This window comes from Sorex araneus, chromosome 2 (genome assembly GCF_027595985.1).
Source record: "Sorex araneus isolate mSorAra2 chromosome 2, mSorAra2.pri, whole genome shotgun sequence".
NCBI lineage: Eukaryota > Metazoa > Chordata > Mammalia > Eulipotyphla > Soricidae > Sorex > Sorex araneus.
In genome coordinates, this window is record NC_073303.1 from 59,392,860 (window position 1) to 59,404,233 (window position 11,374).

The window sequence follows — 11,374 nt, forward strand, 5'->3', positions numbered from 1 at the left end:
TTGGAAACCAAAATGAGGGAATTTCAGTGATGGGTATTTTAAAAGGCGGGACAGAGAGATGGCCAGTAGTTGTGAGTTTTCCCAAAGTCTGAAGACAGTAGGTCAAAGATAAAGGTATTTGGTCACTGGTGCTGTGGTGATATAATCCGTACATAACTGTATTTTTGTTGTCATAGATGCAGGTGCCTCTGGTCACAGGCTTAGGCAGAAAACTTTCTACTGTGGGGTGGGGGTTGCACACCCACTGGTGCCTTGTCGGCTGCATGTAACCCAAGCACCCTGCCTGCTGTGCTGTCTCTCCTGGCTCGACAACGTTTTACTTGGGTTTTGGGGTTTGTTTTGTTTTGTTTTGTTTTGCTTTTTGGGTCTCACTTGATGATGCTCAGGGGTCACTCCTGGCTCTGCACTCAGGAATCACTCCTCTGGGGGACCCTATGGGTTGCCAGGTTGGCCGCATGCCAGGCAAATGCCCTACCCACTGTCCTATCGCTCCGCCCCCCCCGAAAATATGTTAGGTGTAAGGGCTGTCTGCACGGGCTCTGAAGCAAGGCATCTATTTAGTCTCCCTTTCTCCCAGCCAGTGCCCAAAGGATGAGGTGGTGGTATTGGGACCCTCTGAAGCTCAGACACTGCGCTCAGTGTTTGCATGTTCCTGAGTTACCCTTTGGTATTATTCCAGTTCTACTGGGAGTAGCTCCAAGAGCTTAAGTGATGGGTTAGCACATGGTCCCAACACCCCGCCAGGTGACAGCATTGGCACCGAAGCTCCAGTCAACCCCACCAAGCTCTTCGGAACTAGGAGTCATTTCCATTAGGCGCTGTGATAGCTTTTCTTGGGCACAAGTAAAACTCGGTCTCATTTCTGCCACCAGCCAGGCTGCTAGTCTTGTTCTGACCAAACAGGAAAGAGAGGAGGAAAAGTCTGGAATTGACATTGTCTAGCGTTTTGGAGAAAGTCCTTGGTTTCACGTCAAAGATTTGAGAGAACCAAGCAGTGGCCACAGGGTTTTATAGATGTGTGACCTTAAGTCATTTATAGTAAAATGTATTAATTCTTCTGACCTCATTTTCTTCGGTTTCAATAGATGTGAACAGGGCTTCCTTCAGACTTTCAAATGCAATAGAAATTCTAGATGTTGTGAGCTTAGTATGAATGTAAGAAGAATTCTGTAGAGTTCTTCTCATTCAAGGACCTGAAATGGTAATCATTCCTCTAAAATCTTTCTGTTGTCGAGGGTTACTGTGGAGAGTTACAGATGTGTAAGGCCAGAGAAACTTAAAATAATTCAAGAGAATATGTTTTTTTTGTTATTGTTGGAAAGGAAGTTTCCAGCACTAAGAACCAGCAAGGATATATTTGACCTGTAAGCCAGAAAGACCCCTTTCTGAGTATCTAAAAGAAAAAGATGAAGAAAATAATTGTTCTTGGGGTAGAATTGCTGATAGGAAGTAAAGTATCAGCAACCTTTGACATGCAGCTTTGAGATTCAGAAGCTTCCGCCCATCAGTTTTATTTCTACCTGTAGCAGTTTAGCAAAAAGGTGGGAGAGAGGTTTCCGCTTAGCCTCTGCTTCTCCATCTGTGTCATAGCCTCGCTGTGGTCAGTGGATTGGTTTGCACTTTTCAAAGAAAATATTCTTCATGCCACAGAGGAAATAATACTAGCTCATCCACAGAAAGACTATATTTCCAGGAGCTCTGGAAGTGAAATTTGCCGTAACATACTAATCTTGAGTCTCTTACGCCATCCTGAGAATTCAGTCGCCAGACTCTAAGAGAAATTCGGCTTTATGGAAAATGAATGAATGAAACAAACCCCATCGGGAAATGCCCGTCTGAATGTCAGAAGCACACATAGGCAAGCATTAAACTTGGTGGCGCATCCGCAGCTTGCACCCCTGCTTTTAAGATAGAGTGTAGGCGTTCTGTGCCTTCACTTCCACCTTTGTGAGCATCGGAGAGCCTGGAGCCTCGAGAGCAGCGTTCTTGGACCTTTTCTCCAGGTTCCTGCGCTAAGCTAGTGCTTCTCTCCACCCCCGGCTGGCATCACGCCACAGACTAGCAGTTCAGGTACTCAGGGGATTCCGCATCTCTACCCAGTGGTCCTCTGAGGCTGTTCCTCCAGGCTCTGTGCTCTGGGCGTTACTCTCATCAGTGCTCAGGGGACCATGTGGTGTTCAGGACTGAACTCAGGCCTCCCCCACATGCAAAGCACGCTGAGCCTCTTGAACTCTCTCTGCCCCCCACTGAAGAGCTTTCTGAAATGGAATGTGTGCTTTGGAGTTTTCTGTTAGTTGAATACTTGTGCCAGAATTGCCTGCACGTTCTTTGTAGCGCAATGTCTTGAGCAGTTAAAACGGAGGGGAAAAAAAAACACACATAGATTTCCCTCTGTCTCCCCCCATTTGAATTGCTCTTTGCTGTCCTTTCAGATAGCCGAAGGTTGTTTTTCATCCCCGGTGGTGGGTGGTAAGTGAGTGAGATTGAACAGTTTCAGACTGGAAGTTGAGGTAAAAGTCGCCAGAACCCTAACCCGGTGAGGCTCAATTCCCAGCAGCTTCCCGATCCAAACCATCTGTTTCTGCATTTGGCACAACTCCATTTTTTTTTTTATTTGTAAAATTGTTCCCATCTTTGAAAACACTTTTTTTTAAAAAAAAAAAAAAAAGAAGTCCCCATTCTGTCTCCTCTTTCCACTCCCCCTCCCCCAACAGGCATTTGTAATTACCTGGTTTAGTCTGTGTGTTTAATCAGCTTAAATTGAGAATGTTGCCTGCATCTGATTTCCATCTGAAGGGCCCATTGAGCAGGCCGGGCAGTTCCCGCTCCTGTGTCTGCCAAAAGGCGCCTCTGCCAGAAAAACGAGAGCCCTCGCACGGGGTATTCCTAAAGAAGCCACTTGACTCAGATTAGATATTTAATTTCCTTAAAATATTGTTTTGGATCTGGGTGTCTGTTCTCTAATTGGGATTTTCTGATGGCAATTTGGAAGTATCGCTGAGTTGCCGACTTTGATCCCAGATCCATCTGGCTCCTACTGGCTCAAGCCAGCGTCACTCTGGACGCTGCGTGGGGAAGGGCCAGGCCCCTGTGCGCTTGGACACCACTGCACGCAGGACGGTTGGACTCACTTTCAGGGAAGAGCTTTAAAAAATCTCAGGTTGGGGCTGGAGTGATAGCACAGCGGGTAGGGCGTTTGCCTTGCACGAGGCCAACCCGGGTTCGATTCCCAGCATCCCATATGGTCCCCTGAGCATCGCCAGGGGTAATTCCTGAGTGCAGAGCCAGGAGTGACCCCTGTGCATTGCCGGGTATAACCCAAAAAGCAAAAACAAAAACAAAAACCTCAGGTCATGGTTCTAAGGCCTCTGGCGAGAAGGTCACATCTTCTGAGGTGGGAGGGGATGCATTAAATTGAAGTAGGAAAAAATTACTCTGTTCTGGTCCTTATCTTGTATTTCAATTTTATTTTTACTTATGTCATTTACAGATCTTTTTCTGATTTCTTTAGCTGTGTACATACAGAATTTGTCTTCGGATTCCCCTCCCCCGTGGGGTGTAGCTTCTTTTTTTTTTTTTTTAATACCCGGTGATGCACAGGGTCTACTCCTGGCTCTGCACTCAGGAATTATTCCTGGCAGTTCTCAGGAGACCATATGGGATGCTGGGAATCGAACCCGGGTCAGCCTTGTGCAAGGCAAATGCCCTACCCGCTGTACTATATCGCCCCAGCCCATGGGTGTAGTTTCTGAATGGTGAACAATGGAAGCATGGAATGGAGAGTTTGAGCATATGAGGGTCCAGCCTTTCGGAGACTCAGAAGAGTCTCCTCATCTGGTGGCAAAACTAGGAGAATGTGAAAAACTCTTTTGCACGTGGTACACAGAGCAAGAATCCATGGCAAAGCAAGAATACCAAAGTGGGGGTTGGAGCTATAGTACAGCAGGTAGGGCATTTGCCTTGGACTCGGCCAATTCGGGTTCGATTTCCAGCATCCCATATGGTCCCCTGAGCACCGCCAGGAGTAATTCCTGAGTGCATGAGCCAGGAGTAAACCCTGTGCATTGCTGGGTGTGACCCCAAAAGCAAAAAAAAAGATAGAACTCCAGAGTGATGAGCTGACACATAGCACCCGGGGTGTTTTCAGCAGCTCAAGGCCACCTCTGGCCACCCAGTTTGCACCTTTAATGAAGCCCAACAGATGCAAGGAACAGTGTGAGGGATGAGTGGAGCTCCCTGGCTCTAGTTGGGGAGAGTGGGGCTGGAGAGGAGAGTAAGTTCACTTCCTCCTTTGAAGTGATCTTTTTCTCACCCCTTGGCTGTTGCTGCCATCTGGCTACCCCACACCTAGGGGAGATTTCAAAGGACCCATTTGGGCTGCAGAGTACAGGCACTAAGGTGCTGGCCTTGCATGCAGCTGACCCTGGTTGGGTATTTTGGCACCTTATATGAGCCCCCAGGCACCAGCAGGTGTGACCCCGAGTCCAGAGCCACGAGCAGCCCCTCAGCAACTCTCACCTGAAATAACAACAACTAACAAGTAAAGCAACCAGTTGTATTTAATTAGATCCCTCTCACTGGATCTTTGATGTGTTTATCTCAAAGTTTAAAGCTCAGTGGCTAAAGGACCCCAGGAACTTGGCAGTGGACCCTCTAGAATTCGGGGTCTTCGTTCTCTTTGCTTTTCTGTCTCCCCAGAGTTGCTAAGGGCATTCATTAGCTGGAAGCGTTGTATGCAAATAAGGATTAGTTAGTACCCTGATTTTAGTCTTTCTAATTTTTCCGAGCCCAGTTTGACGCAGTCTGGTCCATCCATTTCTCTTGTTGAGCACCTACTGCCTGTCAGACCGTGTTCGGGATGCTTAGAGGATATTGGAGAAAAAACAAAGCCAAGATCCTGTGCTCCGGGCAGCGAGAGAGGGATGGAGCGTTGAGATTGCCCTGCCACGTGGTTGTTGTTCCACTGAAAAGCTGCCCAGGGGATGGAAGATTAAAATGGCTTGCCCGGGTCTCAGTCTGAGATGGAGAAGGGAACAGAAACCTCCCCCACTCCATTTCACTTCCTTGAGCCTAATACAGAGTTCGCCTAGTTTTTTTTGTGCTGTCTCAGCGCAATCAAGAAGGAAGAATCTTTTGCAAGAAGAGATGGATTTCTGTTTCTGAGCAATTTGGTGTGGGAGGCAAGAAACAAGTTTAGTCATTTGTAAGTGTGGTTGGGCTGGAGATGGGAAAATAAACGAATGGAGACGGCATTGGTTTTATCATAGGGGCAGAAAGGTGCTTCAGCCAGTTTGTTAAAACATTCTCTAGTGCCAGGAGTAACCCCTGTGCATCGCCAGGTGTGACCCAAAAAGCAAAAAAAAACCAAAAAAACAAAAAACAAAAAAAACAATGCTCTAGTGGTTGCTAGGAAAACGTGGGCTGTGGTCGCACCACCCGCTGGGCCCTGTTTCTCTCTGTTGTGTGTTCCTTGAAGGTTGGTCCTGACGGTTGAATGCTTGTCAGTGAGGGGACCGGGCTCCCCACCCCGTTCCTCCGTGTATTAATTGGACTTTTGCATTCTTGTACCTTCTGCTTCAGAGTTGCTGGAACTGCGGCCGCAAAGCAAGTGAGACGTGCAGTGGGTGTAACACGGCCCGGTACTGTGGCTCGTTTTGCCAGCACAAAGACTGGGAGAAACACCACCACATCTGTGGCCAGACCCTGCAGGCCCAACAGCAGGGGGACACGCCGGCGGTCAGCTCCTCGGTCACACCCAACAGTGGGGCCGGGAGCCCCATGGACACACCACCAGCAGCCACCCCACGCTCCACCACCCCGGGCACCCCGTCCACCATAGAGACCACCCCGCGCTAGATGGGAGCTCAGAACTGGCGGAGGAAAAGACGCACGACCAACGCTCATCCTCAGAGGCTCAAAGTTGTTTCTGTTTGTTTGTTTCTAGATCCGAACTATCCTATTTCAGTCCTTCAGCGAGAGAGAACCTAACTGTATCTTGAGGCGGTAGTCAAACTGGGCCAGTAACGGGTCGTAATGACTGATTGTGGATAACAGAGATATCTTTTCCTTAGAGAACTGAAAAGAGAGCAGAGAATATAACATGAAATGATAGATTTGACCTCCTCCCTGTTATGTTCCAGTAGCTGGGATTTTAAACTAGATGACCTCATTAACCGATGCTTTACCAAACAGCAAACCAAGAGATTGCTAATTGCTGTTGAAAGCAAAAATGCTAATATTAAAAGTCACAATGTTCTTTATATACAATAATGGAGAGAGAGAGAGAAAAAAAAAAGAGGAAACTCCTCCAGGGCATGACCATTGGCTACAGCAGTAGACATTTTAACAAGAAGATGAATGGCGTCCGTGGGTTGCTAACTGAACTTCGAAGACCCGCCACAAAACGCGCAGATGTGTAGCATATTGGAAGGAGACACAGATGTTCGTTTTTTTTTCCTGTTTCTGAAAAGAAATAATAATATCCAGGTCAACAGAATGAAAAATGAAAGATGATTTGCAGTGGGATGTATGAATACAGCAGCAAGAAAAAAAAATGCTAAACACAGAAGGCTCCTTTATATATATATATATACATATATATACATATATATGTATACACACACACACGCACACACATGCACACACACGCACACAGAAGTAAGAGACTCAGCCTGCAGTTAATTAGCATTCTGGCAGCCTTGCCACCAGCCAGCTGCCCTAAATAACCCTTCAACGTTTCTTCACTTTTGCAAGGTTCCACAGAGTAAGACATTGGGTCTATTCCAGCTCATTCATTTTATATTGAAAAATAATTTTACAAAAATTGGTGGCTCCAGCTCCAGCCCCTTTCCAAATTTTTTCAACCCCACCCTGTTTGGATTTTTAATTACAAACTAGTAGTTCTCTTGGTGTTAAAACACTTCTGTCCTGTGAGGTTCCCCAATGGTGTTTTTCTTGTAAATGTGTTGGACAAATGTGAAGATGCATTGTAGTTTAACCATATGCCCACATTTAGTCTCCTTATTCCTAGTTGGTGAGAAACCTGTATCTTTCTATGCTGCTTTTATATCTGTATGTAATAGTGATATTTCTCTAGTAGTTAAAAAAAAGGAAAAAAAAAAGAAAAAGAAGAAAAAAAAAGACTCTTTTGGTTGTCCTCAAGAAAAGAAAAGAAAAAAAGGCTATCTTTCGGAGCTGCTATTTCACTCTTCTAGGATTTTTTTTCCTGAAAACCAGCATGCTTCACGGAATGCTAACATTGGTGTTTTTGTAAGAGGGATGTACATAAATGTATTTTGCACTGTCACAAACACTCCCTAGGCATGCTTTTTCTTTTCTTTTTTTCTTTTTCTTTTTTCCTTTTTTTTTTATTTTGAGCAAACTTTTTAAATATGCTAGAGCCATTTCACCAAGTTTAGCTGTAGCATAGTGTAGTAGTGGAATTTTTTTTTCTTTCTTTTTCTTTTTTTCTTTTTTTTTTGGTTTCAAATCATTATTAGGGACTTTTTTAAAAAAATTAAATAACAAGATATCCTACTTAAAAAAAAAAGACAGTGCATGCATATTGCTGTAAGGTTGTTTAAGTATTTCTAATTTTACAAAAGAAAAGATAATTCATTAGAGCTCCAAACGGTGAGGTGTCGTCTGACAGCTTTAACTCTGCTGAATGCCAGGTTATACAGTATTCTTACAAAAAGGGAAGTCAGCCAAAGACTGATCTGATGGACCAAAATCGGAATTTTGAAAAGCACCAGTAGTCCTTTCCGAGGATCAGCAGGTTAAACGTGTTCAGCAAGGTATAGTGTGAATTCATTAACCCTTCGTTGTCCAGGGTCCAGACCAGAACTACTTGTTAGTTTTGAAAACAGTAGCCCAGGATGTGGTTGTGTGCTTTAGGAGGACTCGGCAATGCTGCAGGCTGTGTAGACAGACAACCAAAGTTCCCGATGCTGGGAAGACACTTCTCCACGTCTAGACACACCAGGCACTTATTTTTAAAATCTGAAAAAGATCCATTAGCTTTGTGGGGTTTTGTGGGATTTTTTTTTTTGTTGTTGGTTGGTTCTTTGGATTTTTTTTTTTTATAAATGTAGCCAGTTTTAAATGGCTTTTAACTATCTACTAAGAAGCAATCTTAAATTGGTTTGCTCTGTTGTCTCTAAAACTAATTTTAGCTTCCCCCCCATATATTTATATCAAGTTGTTTTAATTTGGGGGTGGCATTCGGTATTGTTTTCTAAGAGACTTTTTCGTTTAGAACGTTCAGATGAGCAAATAAATACCATCTAGCTACATGTTGGATATCATCCGCCAGCACACCTGCGTACAGTGACGTGAAAGCACATAGCCAGGCTCTGAATGGGTTATATTTATCATGGTGCTCCCAGAATCCTTTGACCTCACTCTGCTTTCTAGTCTGCATGTGACACTGGACAGTCCTTTCTTACAGAGCTATTATATGTTCTAGGCTACGAAGGGTTAAATAATCCCAAAAATGAGGTATGTCATACCCACTCGTCTTTATCTCTAGAAGCTGTGATGTATGTGAAACAGCACTGTTATTCTTAACACTAGTGTGTAAAATAAGGATTAGTACAGTATGTCTCATTACTTTTAATTCAGGGCACCCTGAGTGAAAACAAATACAAAAAAAAAAAATCCCTAACTCTGAGCTCTATCTCTGATTCCTCTTCCTGCTTCCCCTCTTCCTCCTCCTCTTCCTCTCCTGTTTTGCTACATTCTCCTCAGTGGCAAAAAGTTTCACTCTACCTCTGACAGCATGTATATTGCACCAGTAGCTAACAAAAACTGGTCTAGTCAAACCAAATGGGCACAAAAGAACCAGGATACCAAAAGTTAAGCTCATACAGCTGCAAACCATATCACTTCTTGGTAACAATGCAGACCTCATAAACCTAAAGAAGAGAAAGAAAAGAAAAACTTTTGTTACCTTCCTTTTTTGCTTGTCACTTATATACAGGCTATGTGAGAGTATAATTTGTAGGTATAACACATTAAAAAAAAAAGTTATCTTCATTGGATAGAATCGGTGGTCGCTGACAGGAACAGGGCGTCCGTCTCTATCTCTTATCTCTGTCTCTCACTCTTTTCTCTTTCTCTTTTTCTCTGTCATGAGACTGTGTGTGACAGGGCCACCTGTCTTTTTAAGTTTTTTTTTCTTAACTTTTTTTTTTTATGTGTAGGTGCATGTCTTGGGGATTTAAAAATTTCAAGGCTGGTTTACTTATGCAAAGCATGCCTATGTCTGGAATACTTAGGGAAAGGAAGCGACTCCTTGTTGTCCGAATTCCTCAAGGGACAGAAAAAAAAAAATTGGAGACTGTTGAAATGCAGATTTGAAATAATTTTTTTTTTACCTATTCTTTTTGGGTTCTGCGACATTATTGTGAAAATTAAAGTTGTTGTGCAATACTTAATTCAGACATGTACCACAAGTGAATGGTAGACTAACACTGGGGGGGTGGGGGCTAGGCGTCCTGCTTTTGTCAGCATACTCTTGAGCTTTCAAGTCTACTATGTCTGAACTGTGGTTTCTTGTTTATCCTTTTTTCCTTAGTTGGACTGTAATGTATGGTCTGTCAACCTGTGAATCTTTAAAGTATGATTCAGGTATTGTTGTATTCTTTACTGTGTAATAAAAAAAAGTTTAAAAAAATTCTGTATTCTCTGCCTCCCTTATCCTCTGTGGGCCAGGGCCGCCCCCCCCCATCCGCCCCACTCACCCAATGGCCCTGGCCGGGGTGGGCGGTTCCCTTTTGGAGGAGGCTGAAGCACATCTATAGAATTTATTCTGCTAGAAGATCTGCCCCTCTTAACAGGAAATTGGCTCAGCCGTGATGGGTGGTTAGGGAATGATGTCAGGAAGCGCCAGCCAGCTTAGTTGGGGGGCCGGAGGGGGGGATGCTCCCCAGCCTAAAGAAGCTGGGAGAGTGGATGAAGAATTGCGACTTTTCCAGAGGAGAGGAACGCTTCCTTAATCGGCCTGCTGCACCCGACGGGGCGTTACGGACTCTCTGGTGTCTGTTGGGTTGAGATTAGGAAGGAATGTCTAACTCTGGAGAGGTGTACCCCAACCTTCCAAGTCCTGGCTCCGCTGTTGCATGGCTGACCTGCGCATGTCAGCGGTGGGCCCACAGGGGCGGCACTGGGCTTCCATCTCTTCCTTCTAGTCTGACACCCTTCTGAAAGTTGCCAGCATTTTTGCTTTTGTTTCCTGTCCTTTGTTTAATGAAATCCACTGTGGCGGTCTCCAGGTGGGAAGTCCCAAATTATCCCCTCGGACCAGGTGATCTTGGAGCTCTCCTTAGAAAGCTGGTTAGAATTTGAAACCCTAACCCTTCTCTTCTACCCCGTCAACCCTGCTATTTTCTGTGTGTAATTTTCCAAACACAGGGTTTTGCTTTTCTAAGATATGTATTGCATTGTTAGCAGATTCTCTTCACGCTGAATGTTCTCAATTTTACAGGCCAAATAATCACTGCAAGGGATAAGTCTGACCGAGCATGTGCCAAGATTGTGTCTGTTGAAAGGGCATGGAGACGAATGCTGAGAAAGTGGCAGGAAGGCTTGGGACCTTCCGTTCACTTCTTGGACCGGCTGGGTTGCTGACCTAAGACCTAGCTTGTCTACTGTCTTTCTGAGAAATGTGGCTTTTCTTACTTCAGGAACTTGGTACTACACACAAGGAAAACAATATTTTTTTAAGAAGGTTATTTCAGATTACTAACGGACTCCTCTTTTCCTATCTCCCCCCCACACGCAACTTGTAATATTAAGAGTTGGATACTTAATTTGGTGATGGTTAATTTTCACAGAAGGCAGGTCAGCCAGACCAGACCTAAGTTTTTTGTCTGTTGATGTGTTAATATGTCTTCTTTTCTCTTCGAAGTGGAACAGGCCAGAAACTAAGCAGACAGGACAAACAGGAGCCATTGCAGTAGTTCCCTTAAAAGTAGTTCTTGAGAACACCTCTGTGACGTTTTCATACACATGACTATGTTGGACGAATGGGAAACGCTTTGTAGTTTATATATGAAAGCTACGAACAAAATCTAGAGACTTCGAGGTGGTCGACACCTTTTGTTTTTCCTAAGAAGTGTTAATGATGTATTTGATAATATAAAGGGTGTGTCTGCCGAGAAAGAGCGTGCAGTTCTTTCTCTGGAATGGGTGGGTGGGGAATGAGCAAAGGGATCCTATTCTGTACGGGGGTCTATATCGTTACTCCAAGGTGAATAAATAAAGTTGTGTTTGCTCAAATCTGTCCCTGGCCAGTCTGTTCTCAGCCAGAATAGGGAAACTGGGTCAGACAAATACACGAAGACCATATGTGGTGCTGGGTCAGACAAAGACA

General features: G+C 44.4%; 1 protein-coding gene across 1 annotated transcript in view; it reads left to right on the forward strand.

The window, feature by feature from the left end:
* The window catches only part of RUNX1T1 (RUNX1 partner transcriptional co-repressor 1), a 171,725-nt gene extending 161,989 nt beyond the window's left edge, over positions 1-9,736 (forward strand). The window contains 1 exon segment of the mRNA XM_055124995.1: positions 5,581-9,736. Within this exon segment, the coding sequence (XP_054980970.1) occupies positions 5,581-5,856 (276 nt within the window). The 3' untranslated portion in view covers positions 5,857-9,736.
* The last annotated feature ends 1,638 nt before the right edge of the window (positions 9,737-11,374 follow it).